A 16,467-nucleotide genomic window follows, 5' to 3' on the forward strand; every position below is an offset into this window, starting at 1 on the left:
TGGTCAAGCTGCTTAACAATGAAATAATCAATACGGGACATTGATTTTCGAGCTTCACATATTTTCTCATATACACGCTGAATTTACTGACTGACTGATCCGTCTATGTACGGGTTTTATGAACCACTGACGTCATGCATCCGCACCTTTACGCTGGTTGAAGAATTATTTGCCTTTGGAGACGTTTCTTCACGCGCCTTTAGTAGAAGACTGAGAAGGTCTAGTGCTGCAATAGTTTTGTTCTAATTTTGAGTTTCATATACATGTAGATACCAAAATTGTCAGATGAATCGACCAAAATACAAATGCAAAATACAAAATTTACAAAAGGGAGGTTCAAAAACGTAAAAAAGGCTTTTTGTCGATTTATAGGAATTACCGGGAAGAAGATTTTCAAGTGGCTGGGAGACAACATGACGGGAACTGACAAAGAGAGTAGACACATTCAAGTGAAAAGAAGGGGTTTGTTTCTTGCATTATGAGAATTTTCGTTACAATAACAGATGTACAAGTAACTGAGAGGCAAAGGGGCCCAGAGTAAGATCGGGCAATCAGCTAGTAGAAAATATTCACGGCTTTCGCCTGCTCAAATGTTGGGTAAGTATATGCTGTCCTTCGCTATCGCTATCGCTCGTTCGGACTCAACTAAGGGATAACTTAATATAGCTTAAAGATAGCTTAACCCGCTCAACCATTGACCTTAAAAACATTATTGTTTGCGAGAATATTAGATAGATATCAAACTAATTGAACACCCCCAACACGATCCACACGATCGATGATAATTAGGTCCCTTTTTATCACATGCATTATTCGTTCTATCTCTTATCAGTACAGATCGCTATCAGCTGTGTAGAGTTCTCTCAATTCGCTATCATTTCGATCTCGCCGGCCAGCCGAATGTAGTACATAGAGGCACCAGTCAGTTGTAACCAAACCGTCGCGAAATATACACTCGCTCTCGCATCGCAGAATAAAGTTTATTCAGTTTAAAGAAGTTTAGTTCAGTGAAACCAAAGTGTTCTCATTACTCAAGTGTCCGAACGAATCGGATCCTTTGCGCTATCATTTCTGGTCCTTCGAACCGGATCATCCGGTACCAGACAGGATCGATTCGCGGACACTTGTTCGAAGAAGACTGTTGTGTGGTGATTCAAATACTCGCCTTAATTGCGAGTCATTGAACATTCGGACACGGACGAAGTTCGAGACTGCGGACAAGTGAAAGGTGCAGTGCATGCACAGAAAAAGTGTAGTTCAATAAGAAATTGAACCAAATAACTTCTAAAAAAGTGCATGAACAGAGTGGTTTAAACGGAACAATAGTGTCAACGTAGTGCATATTGCGACGCCAGCGCGGTGCGCGTTGGGACGCCATCCTGCAGAAGTACAAAGCGCTATTGTGAACAGGAATTCAGCGCATTGTGAACCGCAATTCCGCGCCATCGTGGAAGATCATCGCCGCCATTCGTAGGAGCTATTGTTCGGTCTACATTTCGGATTCCAGGGAAGTTTATGCATGTTACCGGTGGCTTGTTGCATGTAGCCAACCGGATTATTCGAAAACTGGTCAATAAAATTTATAAATTGCATGTGAGTCTTTCTTTGGCAAGTTGCATGAGATGTGTCCGCTTTGATTGGTCTGGTAATTTGCTGGGTTCCGCTGCTGTCGATTGTTCTGTTGGTCGATTCCCCTGCTGCTGTCAATTGGGTTGCAAAGTCCAATTTCTGTACCGCGAGGCCGCGTAGGTGGAACGTAGAGTCGATCTGTCAATTAAGTGGTCATCTGTTGCTGCAGTGAAAGTAATTAGTGGTTCATTATTGAATTCGGTTTTCAGTGACGTTATCAGTGATTAAAATGAGTTTGAATGACGATTTACGAACACTGCTGAAGCGTGAGCGTACGATTTATAAAAGGGTAACTGTGGTGGAAGCTTTCATTAAAAATTACCATGAGAGTAATCAGTGCGAAGTTGAAGTGCGATTGCAGGTGCTCGAGGATGCTTATAAGGACTTTTTCCCACTTCGTGAATCGATAGAGCTGATGTTGGATGAGAGTGATGGACCCAGTAGTATTGAAGGTAGCTCGAAGGTATCCATAGAAGAGGCGAAGAAAATCCGTGACGATAGAAACACACAGCAGCTTGCCGAATTTGAAAATAAATACTGTGCTGTGAAATCCCAGCTTTTGAAGTTACGTCCTATACCTGAACCCCATCAAGCCACATGTACGAATCATGTCCAAGCTGAACAAACGGCATCGTTCACCAAGATCAAGCTCCCCGAAATCCGTTTACCTTCGTTCAGCGGAAAAACTCGCGAATGGATAGTTTTCCGTGATACCTTTCTGAGCTTGATTCAACAAAATCCAAACTTAAACTCGATGGACAAGTTCACTTATCTCAAGTCGTCGCTTACAGGAGAGGCACTTCAGGAAATAAATTCTATCGAACTCTCAGCTGCTAATTACGAAGTAGCCTGGAAGGCTCTTCAGGGACGGTACGAAAATAAAAAACTCATCGTGAAGTCACACTTAGACGCAATCTTCTCGCTAGAACCCCTCAGGAAGGAGACATGCGACGGATTACATCATTTAGTGAGTGAGTTCGAGAAAAACTTGCAAATGTTGGACAAGCTGGGAGAAAAGACTGCCAACTGGAGTACTCTTCTAGCTTATATGATGTGCTCTAAGCTAGATGCAACCACACAACGTCATTGGGAAGTTAAACACAACAGCAAAGAAGTTCCAATGTACCAGGATTTGATTATCTTTCTTCGGAATCAGTGTTCAGTTCTCCAGTCCGTGATTCCGCAGAAAACGTCCGCGGCTGAAACCCGACAGTTTAAATCATCAGTTTGCCACTCCGTTGTCAAGGTTGCTAACAAATGCCCGTTCTGTGGAGAACCGCGGCATTCACCGTTTCAGTGTACGAAATTTCAGAGGATGAAGGTATCGGAGCGAAACGAGGCTGTGATGAAAGCGAGGCTGTGCAGAAACTGCCTCTACCCTGGTCATTACGCTGGGTCTTGCGAGAAAGGAGTCTGTCACCACTGCCGGCAAAAACACCATTCGATGCTGCATGCTGCGCCGGTAAGGTCCTCCGTTCCACCCTCGCAAACGAAACCTCCTACTGCAAACCCAACTACACGACAAGCACAGCCCAAGCCGCAGCACTCAAACCAACAAGCACACACTCATTCAGACACTGCACTTGCAAACACAACCAACTCACACAATACAGACTCACAAGCCAGTACCAGTTATAGTCATGCTACCGATAGTCGTACCAGTCAGACTTATGTTGCACTTCCTGAAACGTCTAGACCACATCAAATTCTGTTATCGACGGCCATCGTTAAGGTCAAAGACCGCTTCGGAAACACTTTACTGGCAAGAGCATTGCTGGATTCCTGCTCTCAGCACTGCCTTATGACTAAGGAGTTCTCGAGAAAACTTAAGTTCCGAGTTACTCCTACTTACCTCTCCGTTCAGGGAATCGGATCCTCCCAGTGTGTGTCCACAAAGCTTGTGGCCGCAGAAGTAGCTCCGAGGTCCCGCAAATTCTCTTCTTTCGAAGAACACATGCAGTTTTTCGTCCTTCCGAAGCTTACGGTATCGCTGCCTACCTCGAGTTTCAATGTTTCGGAATGGAACCTGCCCGATTCAACGTTTTTGGCGGACCCAGGATTCAACGCATCCGGGCCGATAGACATTATCATAGGGGCAGAGTACTATCTGGATCTACTTACGGAAGGAAAAATGCAGGCAACAGAAACTGGACCCACCATACAAAAAACTGTGTTCGGTTAGGTCGTTTCCGGGCGTGCTGCAAGCGGCTCTACAAACATTCCCCGGTCCATCGTCAACGTGTGCTCTACAGCAGATATTCAAGAGCAGCTCACCAAGTTCTGGGAGCTCGAAACCTGCCACTCAGCTACCACGAATTCCGTCGAAGAGTCAGCCTGCGAGGAGATGTTCGAGAAAACAACAGTACGAGACGAAATGGGAAGATTCGTCGTCACACTACCAAAAAAGGACCATCTGATTGGTAGATTGGGTGATTCCAAAACCACAGCACTGAAACGGTTCGGCGGAATGGAAAGGCGGCTTACAGCAAATTCTGAGTTAAGGAAGCAGTATTCCGCATTCATTCACGAGTATGAAGATCTTGGTCACATGCGTGAAGTCGTGGATGAAGAACCTAGTAATCAAGTGAACTATTACCTGCCTCATCACGCCGTGCTGAAACCCGAAAGCACTACGACGAAGCTTAGGGTGGTCTTCGACGCCTCTTGTCGCACATCCACAGGAGTTTCATTGAACAATGCGCTTTTAGTCGGACCAGTCGTCCAAGACGATTTGCTCAACATCATACTTCGATTTCGTCTCCATCGTTACGCGATTGTCGCTGACATCGCCAAAATGTATCGTATGATACGCATGCAGCCTGCAGACCAGCGATTGCAGAGGATCGTATGGAGGGATTCTGAGGATCAACCCGTTCGCACGTACGAGTTATGCACCGTTACGTACAGAACCGCTGCTGCACCGTACCTTGCCACAAGATGCTTGCAGAAATTAGCAGAAGAAGGAGCCGAAACTCATCCAGAAGGCGCGAAAGTGTTGAAAAATGACTTTTATGTCGACGACATGCTGTCAGGTGCCGACGATGTCGAGAAAGGCAAGCGGTTTGTAGCAGAGATGATCAGTTTAATGGAGTCAGCTGGCATGTCGTTAAGAAAATGGAACTCGAACTGCGAGGAGATACTATCAACTGTTCCTGAAGCTCTTCGAGATGAACGTTCCGTGCTAGAGCTCGATTCATCCAATTCTACAGTTAAGACGCTCGGTTTGGCTTGGGAGCCACATACCGATTGTTTCAAATTCAGCACTCCGAAGTGGAACGAGACAGCAGCTATTACAAAACGTACCGTCGTTTCAGACGTCTCCCGGTTATTTGATCCGTTGGGCCTTGTCGGACCTGTGGTCGTGCAGGCAAAAATTTACATTCAAGAACTCTGGAAGCTGGAGTGTAACTGGGACGACCCACTCAGCAGCGAATTTCAAGAGCAGTGGCAGGAATACAGAAGAAATATGAGAGGTCTCGATGGATTATCGATACCACGGTGGATCGGATTCGGCACAACGATCCAGTCTCAGCAGATCCACGGATTTTGCGACGCATCCGAGAAGGCCTATGGGGCCTGTATCTATCTCCGAATTGTTTTAGTCGATGGAACCGTATCAGTTCAGTTGTTCACTGCAAAATCTCGGGTCGCTCCGCTCGAGAACCTAAAGAAGAAGAAAAAGCGGCAGACTATCCCACGACTGGAATTATCATCAGCGCTGCTGCTTGCTCACCTGTACGAGAAGGTTGTGAGTAGCACTAATATTAATGCACAGGCACATTTCTGGACGGATTCGATGATTGTTAAGTGCTGGCTAGCCTCACCGCCGTCCAGATGGAAGGAGTTCGTCGCAAACCGAGTCTCCGAAATACAGCACATCACGAAGGAAGGGACTTGGAATCACGTTGCAGGCGTTGAAAACCCTGCCGATATTATATCAAGAGGGATGTCTCCAGCTCAACTGCAGTACCAGTCCGTTTGGTGGTACGGACCCAACTGGTTATCGTTGGACGAAGATCATTGGCCACAACCTCAGCAAAATTCCGAAGAATTTGATCCGTCCACCCTAGAGGAGAAAGGCGTCGTGGTTGCGGTAGCACAAAGCACCGAACCGTGGTATATATTCTATCTGTTCTCATCATTCTCTGCGTTAGTTAAGGCGACAGCAGCCGCTCTTCGTTTTGGCTTCAATTCCCAACCAGCAAACAATAGCGTGCGGAAGGTTGGACCTATTACTGTAAAGGAGTTCGACGATGCACTCCGCGTATTGGTGAGAATGGCACAGAAAGAATCCTTCCTCCAAGAATACATTGACCTCACCAACGGTCGTCAGGTTCGAAAGTCGTCCAGAATAGCATCTCTGAATCCTCAACTTGTAGATGGAATACTCTGCGTTGGCGGCCGGCTACAAAACGCAACCATATCTTCCAGTCGAAAGCATCCGTACATTCTCGATCATCGTCACCCTATCACGAAGCTCGTAGTCACCGAGTATCATCAGAAGCTGTTTCACGCAGGCCAGCAGGTCCTAATCTCATCCGTTCGAGAGAAGTATTGGCCTACCAGCGTTCGCACCCTAGCTAGAAAGGTAATCCACGATTGCGTACGCTGCTTCCGTGCAAGGCCGAAGATCCAAGAACAGTTAATGGCTGATCTTCCCTCGGAAAGGGTCACAAAGTGTATACCATTCCAACGTGTTGGAATCGACTATTGCGGGCCGTTCCAGGTCACCTACCCACAGCGTCAGTTCCGTCCAGTGAAATGCTTCGTCGCTATCTACGTTTGTCTGGTCACGAAAGCAGTCTACATAGATCTAGCAGCTGACCTCACCACCCGTGCATTTCTTGATTCTCTTACACGCTTCACTTCTCGTCACGGCAAACCCAGTATTATCATGTGTGACAACGCTAAAAACTTCGTTGGAGCAAAGCGGCAACTCGACGATATGCTCAGATTGTTCCACAACCAGAACTTCCAGAACAGCGTCATCAAGCAAGCAGCAGATGACAAGATTGACTTTTGTTTCATACCCGCACGCTCGCCGAACTTCGGGGGTCTGTGGGAAAGCGCGGTGAAGTCCTTCAAGACACTCCTCAAGAGGACCATCGGCTTACGCAGTCTTGTTTACGACGAATTTCATACAATTGTGGCGCAAATCGAAGCAATCCTAAATTCGCGTCCACTGACACCGCTCAGTAATGATCCGGACGACTTTGAGGCGCTGACACCAGGGCATTTTGTAGCACAGCGTCCTCTCGTCGCAATTCCGGAGCCCGATCTTCACGACGTGCCAGAAAATAGATTATCAGCATGGCAAAGAATGCAGAAAGACGTGCAGTTAATGTGGAAAAGGTGGTCGACACAATATCTCTCCGATCTGCACAACCGAACCAAGTGGACCAGGAAGCGGGATAATGTCAAGATTGGAACGATGGTGCTTCTGAAAGAGGAAAATCTTCCGCCACTCAAGTGGCTCCTGGGTCGAATTACAGATATTCACCCTGGAAGTGACGGCAACGTACGTGTAGTGACCGTGCGAACCAAAGATGGCAGCTACAGACGAGCAATCAGTAAAATCTGTGTACTGCCCATCTCCGACAACCTCTAATTCGCCCATGGGGAGATAGTGTCTCCTCCACCGGCCTCCTCCACACCCCATCGTATCGTTATCTTGCTTCGATTGATTCAAGCAACTGAGGTCGCTATTCGGCCACTCCCTTTCCCAAAATTCTGAGGTAACCTGTTTTGTTTCGGTGGTGGAACAATTACATGATGCATGTTGCCGTTAAGCTGAGTAAATCAGCCTGTTCAGTTGTCGGTGCTAGTCGCTAATGCAGCCAAAAGGGTTGTAATTCACAATACGCAAGCTAAATTCTGTTCCACGTTTGATGATTTTTGAGGTACAATCGGTCGATGCAATTCCGGAGGTTGAAGAGCGCTATTCCATCTCCCGGACACTACGCTATAATCGTCGACGGAAATGGCCATTCCGTTTCAACGGTCTCATCGCAGTAGTCGTCCATATGAAGTCATCGCAGTCGTCGACAGATATCCACGGGTCATCAACGTTTCGTCGGTAAAGCACTTCCACCGCGGAAGGAGCTATCATCGGGCGCCAGTAGGGCGTCAGCGGAGGCCACAAGGCCTCCGTTCCAGGCAAGTCCTTTTTTTGTTCACAAATTCAGTTTAAAAAGCACCCTCTCATTTGATTCAGAGCATCATCGCACCACCATCGGGGACTGGATTCAGCAGAGGATCAGGTCGCAACCGCAACCTGTCGTAACCACCCTCGTCAGTCCAATCAATCCATCGGTCGATCATAAAGCAATCCAGCCAGCGCGCAACATCGAACCCCGAAGCAGTCGGAAGTCGAAGCAGCAGGATGTTCCAGTCCCAGTCGACGAATGTCGAAACAGCAGACCGACGACGGAAGGTCGTCACCGTTCTACAACGTAGCAATCGATCAGAAACAACATCAACCATGACCGTCGAATGCATTTTACCTGCAGTCGAATGCATCGTCACCACAGATCAGCAGCAGTCGCAGTCTAATGCTTACCACGAATTGAATCACGATCAGTCACAATAGCAGACGATCGCTCGAGCAGAATCAGCTGTAGCAGAACAATAAACCAATCTGAACAGTATACATCCAGTATATAATCGGTCAACCAGGCGATCGTAGTATACAAAACAAAAATTCAAAATAGTGCACTAGTATATAAGAAAATTTCGTTACTAATCAGTTAGAGTCAGACAGTAGTTTTAGATTGAAATCTGAGAGATTTCAAGGCGGCCGGCATGTTTGCGAGAATATTAGATAGATATCAAACTAATTGAACACCCCCAACACGATCCACACGATCGATGATAATTAGGTCCCTTTTTATCACATGCATTATTCGTTCTATCTCTTATCAGTACAGATCGCTATCAGCTGTGTAGAGTTCTCTCAATTCGCTATCATTTCGATCTCGCCGGCCAGCCGAATGTAGTACATAGAGGCACCAGTCAGTTGTAACCAAACCGTCGCGAAATATACACTCGCTCTCGCATCGCAGAATAAAGTTTATTCAGTTTAAAGAAGTTTAGTTCAGTGAAACCAAAGTGTTCTCATTACTCAAGTGTCCGAACGAATCGGATCCTTTGCGCTATCAATTATTTTTATCGAAATTATTCGAGTAAATAGTGTTAGACAAAATTCAATCAAGTAGGGGCTCGGCCTTTTGTGTTTCAGCCTTTTCTGTTTCGGCCAAACAGGGATTCGGCCTTTCATGATACGACCAAATACAATTTCGAGACTAGGGAAAACCAACAATACTTCTGATGGCGGGTCCACGGCAACCCTTGTGGCCCGTCTCTTCTTGGATCGACTATGAAAAGATATTTTTCACGGAATTATACCTAAAGGTCGTTATGCTGAATGTGTTTCTGGGAAATTGTCTCTTATATTTTTGCTGATGTTTTTAAAACAAATGATGCCAAATGAATTTTTGTTAAATGGGCGGCCCGGTTCTCATTGTATTGTGACGCGCCGATGATTGACTAAATGGCCTTTTCATAGGAAAACGAAGTTTTGTAAATTATGTAAATCAATTATTATTCTTAGTTTGTACTTATGTTGTATTTTCAAGTTCATTTAATAAGAAATAAGCTCATTTGATATAAAATTGAAATATGGCTTAACTGACAAGTGAAACGGAAAAGAAATAATAATTGTGGAGAAATACCATATCATACCAATCATATCATTGAATGTACATTCATTAACAGTATAGAATGACACAGTAAATATATAATCATAATAATTTTCAGAATTGCTGGAATTATTATTATAATCGTGAAAGTTTCGGAAAATTTTTTTTCGATCAGACACACCCTAGCTAACCGAAATAAGCGTACGCCGAAAACGTTTTGCGGAAAATCATTGATTAAGTCATTCTCACCACTCGTTAAAACACTGCTACAAAGAATACATACAATCCATAAATACTGCTAGATAGGCATACAATGATCGTTTATTGCCAACGAAAACAAGTTATGAATACAAATAGGACACGTGCCATTGGACCGATCGGTGTGAAACGTGTGCGCGATAGCGCAGATTTCGGTCGTCCTTCATCTGCGTCCTAGGTTTGCTCTCGGTGACGAAAAAGGGGTTCACCACCATAGGAACCCCTTTTTGCCTCACGGTACGGCGCGCCGGGTGCTCTGTTGGCCGCTTGGTTCGATTGTTGGTAAATTCGTAACAGAAACAAAAATAATGATGCGTTATGCGTTATTAGTGACGGCGTGGTGACGATAAAGGATGCTTACCGCTGGGCAGTGAGGGGGTGGAACTGGTTCACATTGCATTGACTGAATTTGATAGAGGAAGAGGGATGGTGGTTTGATCCAGTCCCCATGTGGACTGGTCTAAGCTTCTCGTTTGGCTCAATTCACTCTAACGGACGCATGTGATAGCGTGCTTTCGACATCATTAAAAGTAACAAAACAGAACGTATCAGAATACGTCGGTCGTTGTGGCAATCGATGACGGTGGCGAACACAGGGATGTTGTGGCCGTAAATCCGAAAGGGATCATCAGCTGTGTGTCAGGATGGACTCCTGCTGTGTATTGCCGAAGAGGGGTGTGTTGTGTTGCTTTTCGAATCATTAAAATAATCACGTTTGATTAGGAAGTGACGTTCTCTATTGTGCGAAAATTGATCAACGAGTGACGATGGTTTGCGATTTCATGTATAAGATTTGTGAAGAACGGATGCACCCAACTAGCAGAGATCAAATGGTTTCCTTCCGCTTCGCTGCTGCCACCTTACCCTTTATACTAACGGCCAATAGCTCTTAATTGATAACTAACTGGATGGAGCTGACATTGCTAGGAAAAAAATTGCAGTTGAATCGCAAGTCGAGTGCTCCAAGACGCAATAAGACTTTTCACTGTCGATTGACTTTACCGAGAAGTACTGGACGAGATGAGGCAAACAGTCACCGTTAATGGTGTGAGCAATCAAATTTATTCCATTATTTCAATTACGTCCAATTAAGTGGTCTACAATATTTAAGGTTAAATATTGTGACTCTTTACACTCATAGGTCGGCACAAATTGATTAGATGATTTTCTTACGACGGAGCTCAGGCCAGTTCGAAGAACCACCAGAGCAGCATCCGAGCGGATGTCGTTTGTTAAGATCTAAAATAACGCGGTTTCACTTCGCTTCGATAACAAGCATCGTTAGTTAGATCGGACTGTGCGTGGAAAAGAAATGATTCATAGTAACAGTTCTCTACTAATCAGTTCGTGTGTGTGATTAATGCGTTTCAGCATCGTAAACGACAGTGTTCATTTCGTCGCGTGGCTATGACACCGATCACGAGAGCTGTCGGATGATCCAGATAAATTTCGGTAGATTAGCAATCCTATAAAAACAAAATATGAAAAGTCATCCAGTGGAAAAATAACATGTTGGCGGTCAATTCTATAGGGTCAGTGATAATAACTGTCAATAAAGTAAATGGTCATAAAAATAAGACGCTTACATAAATTTTAATTTTGAGTGTATTTCGTGTGAAGTACAACCAAAACATTTGTCTTAAATTAGTCCAATTCAAATCTTTTTCCCTTTGCTTTAATTACCAGTCGAAATCGTTGGTGACAGCATTACAGCTGGCACGCATAATATCCTAAAGCATTTCATCCCAATTTTTTTCAAAACGTTGCTTGAAAGTATCCACATTCAATCCTTTGTTGCTCCCTAGTATGCATAACATGTGACCCCATGCGTAGAAATCGAGAGCAGCTTCACACTAAGCCTTCGCAGCTTTCGCCTGGTGAGACGATGCAGAATCTTGTTGGAAGCAGTATAGTACATTTTTGTAGTATTTTTAGACCATGAGGAGCAAATGTTTCTTTAAAACATTATCGATTAAATATATAGTGTTAGTTTTAACATCTGGTTCAATGAACAGCAATGGAACCTTCAAATTTTTGGAGATACCATCACCCTAGAAACATTCTGGAAACTTTGGACAGCCAGTTTGTCTCGAGGAATGCAGGGATGGCACGATCACTTTGACTCAATTTACATTCATTTGACAGTACCACCTCAGCCAAGCAAAATTTGACAAAGTTTTATATAGAGCATTTGTAGAATTAGTTATTATCAACAATTTTGCCGAACAAAGTTTTGCTGTATCTTTTGTAGTTACGGTGCTATTATGCTAGTAGCTCATTAGTAGCTGAGAGAATGTTCACTTGGCAACTAATGAGCTATTAGCATTGTAGCACCGTAAATACAAAAGATACAGCCCAACTTTATTTAGAAAAGTTGTAGATAATAACTAGTTCTTCAATCGTCCCATACATAACATTTTAAATTCTGCTTGACTAAGACGGTACTATCAAATGAATGTGAATTGAGTCAAAGTGATTGTGCCATCCCTTAATGTCAGAAAGATGTGCTGCATATATCCGATCATTTTATTAATTGTGGTGATCCTATAGCAGGAACATTTTTACGTCCGAAAACAAAATTTCAAATCATCGTGCGGCTTGAGGAGCTGCGACCTTCTGCGACATTCTAAACCACAAATATGCGGGGTAATCTGTGATTAACCCATTTTTAATTAAACACGTCCAAAAAAGATTGACAGTTACTACTACTCACCCTGTATTTGCAGTGATAATACCTCACATTTGCTGCTAAAATAATTGAAGCTAGATAAATTATCTTGATTAAAATCGTTATAAATTATTGTAAATTTTAAAGTGTCTTACACGATTCTACTCCAAATCCGATCAAGAAACAATTTAATAGTGATCTAACGGGTGGCAACTAAAATTTTGAAATTTTTTCCTCAAGCTGTCAAAAAAGACATTACAGCTGTCAAAAAAGTTACATTATCTATTGTTGAAAAAATTAGTGTACATTTGAAAACGGTTCGTAATCTGCTGTTCGGTGAAGCTTCCGTTTGATGTCCGAATAGGAGCGTTGTACGGTCATCCTGTCAATTTTACGAATGCATCTGTTAAGAATCAATTGATTCTACCAATTCGATTGGGCGCACTGAGACAGATTTTTCGGGTCGTGGTTTTTGGGTACAAATGGGATCCAATGGATATAGTCAGGAAAGATTGTGTTTTATTGGCGTAATGCGATGATGCTCTATTTGGCATAAAAAACGTATTGTCCATCTGCATGATGTTTTTGTAGAAACAAGATCAAAATTTTCTTCAAGCATTCATCTGGTGCACACCTTAATTGATAGCCAAACCAGAGGGCTAGTTGTTGAAGGTACGAGAAAGAGAACGATGTCCTTCTGCGTCCATAATTTTGGCTAGTCTTCCACTACCTTACTTGCGAATAGTTGTTGGGCATCTTAAGATCGAAGTCGAAGCCGCAACATATTCGCTTTTCAAATGTTGTACACCTTTTTGCCGAGATTTCTGTGGCAGTTCGTGGAAGTGTACAACGCGCTCCCGACATGCTTCTTGTTTCGACGCCATTTTAAGCAAAACTGGGTAAGCATACACCAATCAAAAATTATTGATAAAAAGAAGAGAGAGAGCTAACACATCCGTACTCTCATTTCTCTCTGAGCTGGTTTGTTTTTGAGTATAGGGGCCGCGAAAAAATTCCAAAATTTTAGTTGCCACCCGTTTTGAGATTACATTGCCTTTCAAATAAGGCTAACAACGCATAAATCGGTTTGGCATTCTCTGAGAAACAAGCGATAGAAAAGGATCGACCCGCACATCCATACATACCATACGCACACGCGTGGACGTTGCTCAGTTCGTCGAACTCTATCGATTGATATGTGGGACACGGCCCTCCGGGCATCGGATTAATTTCGTGTTTTTCGATCAAACCTTTGTTATAATATGGTTTACTGTTAATTCCCGTCGTTCTAAAGAAAGCCACTTCAATTTTCTTCATTTGTTGGATGGATTTAAGCGATTAATCTATGTTCTGATTTGACTCAAACACACTTACATTCGAATCCAAGCATCTTATTGAAATTACGTAACTGGCTTGATCTCGTAATGTCGTCCTATCGCCCATTAAAATGTTCCTTCGTTTGAACCTAAATTACAATAATGCATGCACCAAGGTGTTTCCAGTAAGGCATGTAAGCGCGTAGTAATCATAATCTTGGAATCTTTGGAAACTTTTATGCCTTAATCTGTTATGTCTAAACTAAACAGTGATGTGAGTTTGTGGAAAAACATGTGTTTTATGAGGTTAGAAGGAAATTTTGATGCCAAATGGTGATTTCGGGTGTTTTTCGTAATGTTGATCATATGTGAAAATTTTGCCTCTACTGTAAGGACAATGGACATTTTTTTCTTCGTCGCACGAAGAAAGGTAGGAAATTAGGCTGCTAGGAATTCTTTAATGAAAAAATACATTCAAATAGGTCTCAGCTCACTTTTATTGATTACGCATGATAGCCAACTAACTAAAAGATTAGGGAATAACTAATTTTATATTGTGTGTTATAAAACACGTGGATATTTGTAATAATTACTGTTGGATAGAATGGGAATATGTAATTACGACGCAGCAGCACTAGACCCCATAACAAAAGTAAAATCCTTTGTTTTCCTTCCCATACCCATCAGGGAAATGATAATACAGCTAAGATGGGCCAGGCATAAATCTTTCATATAGCTATGAGGAACGCGCTCCTCGAGTCACAAATGCTAATACCTAAGACAAAGTCTGACTAAAAGTAAATATGGACGCTCCTTGTGCGTTACCAGCGCGCCTCTTGTGGTAGGAATTACAATCATTTGACATAGCTTTGCTTACATATTGACGAATTCGTGTAAAAACTGCCGCCGTGGCGCTACCTGCTGCGATGGTGATAAAACGAAAACAAACGACAGAAGCGGTATAAATAATTTTCAGTAAATAAATTTTTAGCTAGTTTTCAATTGAAAATTTTCCTAAATTTTCATCATATTTTGTAATAAATTTGATGTTTTACAAGGTTTTTTTAAAGGGTGAATTGAAAGAGAATAAATTTGAAGAATACTTTAAAAGCTGATGTGGCGACTTAATTAGTCGACCACAGCAGGGAGCCTAAATCGGGTATTGCATATTATTGGAATGTTTTTCTACTTTGCGAAATCTTTATACTTTTTTGTATCGGTTCAAGTCACAGTTCTAGAGATTTGAGCATCTGTCAGTCCTAGCGAACAATGTTGCTCCTGCACTGCATGAAAATATGAATGTTCTCTTTGGTTATTCTGTATCTTGCTTGCAATAGCCTGGTTTCTGTTAATTTCACCAAAAAACAAGTTTTTTACCACATGAGCACGTGGATTTTTATAATTTAACGTGGTATATAACCTGTCTTTTGTCGCACAAATCTATAAAAACATTATTTTCTCATATATACTATAAATAAACCATTGACAACGTATATACCAAAGATAAAATACACAATTTTCTTTCATTTTGCAAAAATAATTCCACTAGTACATTGTTTCACTACATTAAGAAAATTAAAAAAGTGGACTTTTTTCCGATTCTTCAAGCAAACTGTCAACTTTCTCACTGTTCGGCTAGTTTTTGGAACTATAAGGGGAAACTAGGCGTGGAAAGGCGGCAAAGAATTTTTAAGAAATTGAAACTAGGAACCGAGAGCTGAGGAGAAAGATATTGAGGTGCCTTAGGTCCAAACCAGGCGTGTCCATCCGGGCGTGTCGAAGAGGTATGATGCTAACTAGCAAACCACGCGGAATATCCTCGCTCGAGATGGCTTACAGTACCAGTAAACATCTAAATTGGCACTTGAAGCAGAATTTGTTAGCCAAGAAGCATGCTAGGCTTTTGTACGAGCAAATTTTGACAATTTAATCAATTCTAATTGTCTCACTTTTATCTTGTACATTATTTAAGTGCAAAATTTTGTTTGATCAACCATAACAATGCAATTAAATTTCTTGCAATTAAATGTTTTTACACCCCTTATGTCTTAAAACTTTTCAAACTATCTCTTTTTGTGGTCTCTGGACAAGGGATTACAAAGTTCTGGCAAATTTCCCTGCGATAACAAGTTCAGGGTTTGTTTGAAAATAGCTACCTACCATTACTAAGTTTTAGGATCAACTGCATGAGCGGAAGATTTGGGATTTTCTCAACGAGCGCGCAGGATCGAGTTTTTATTCCAGTGATGCCATGATGTAAACAAATGAACTCTCTTGATAATAATGCCTACTATGATTATATACTGATGATATGATAAAATATTCAAAATTTTAACTCGTAAGAATAGAATTCTCAATGCTTAAAAATTAAAATTGATTTAAATTTAAATTCAGTTTGTTAAACGCGCGTTACACATGCTATAGTTGTCTGTTACGCTTACGACTAGTAACTTACGAGACCAAACTCTATCTCCTTTATCGTATCTTATCACATTGATCAGAAGCAAATTAATTTATGAAATCATACATAGTTTACCAAGCAAATTCCAATGAACTCAACACAGCTTTACCCTTAGTCCTATGAAACCCCTCGCTGTTTTACAGCACTGGTACAACCATTTTACGATCTGTTTTTATCCAACTCTGCAAACATATTCCTCGGCAATAAACGCATAAAACATATTTACTCTACTATAAACACCAAGGAAAAACATATTTTCTCGCAGCTCAGAGCTTGACTTCTGCATTCATCGGGCCGTTTTATTGCACGGACTCTATCAGTATCACCTCTCGTGCGGGATGCATCGAAACACTTCCCGAGTCCTTTCCACAACAAACTTAATGTGTGCCCAGAGTGTGGCCAGTGTCGAAGAATGCATTTCGAGGAATCGGCCGGCCA

The 16,467-nt window shown here is 42.5% G+C and overlaps 1 protein-coding gene across 1 annotated transcript; it reads left to right on the forward strand.

Annotated features, from left to right (window-relative positions):
- The first annotated feature begins 1,858 nt into the window (after nucleotides 1-1,858).
- Nucleotides 1,859-7,237, forward strand: LOC128740561 (uncharacterized). Its single transcript, XM_053836111.1, has 2 exons — nucleotides 1,859-3,766; nucleotides 3,812-7,237. The coding sequence occupies exons 1-2, from the start codon at nucleotides 1,859-1,861 to the stop codon at nucleotides 7,235-7,237; spliced, it is 5,334 nt and encodes a 1,777-aa protein (XP_053692086.1).
- Nucleotides 7,238-16,467: the final 9,230 nt, after the last annotated feature.

This window comes from Sabethes cyaneus, chromosome 3 (assembly GCF_943734655.1).
Source record: "Sabethes cyaneus chromosome 3, idSabCyanKW18_F2, whole genome shotgun sequence".
Taxonomy (NCBI): Eukaryota; Metazoa; Arthropoda; class Insecta; order Diptera; family Culicidae; genus Sabethes; species Sabethes cyaneus.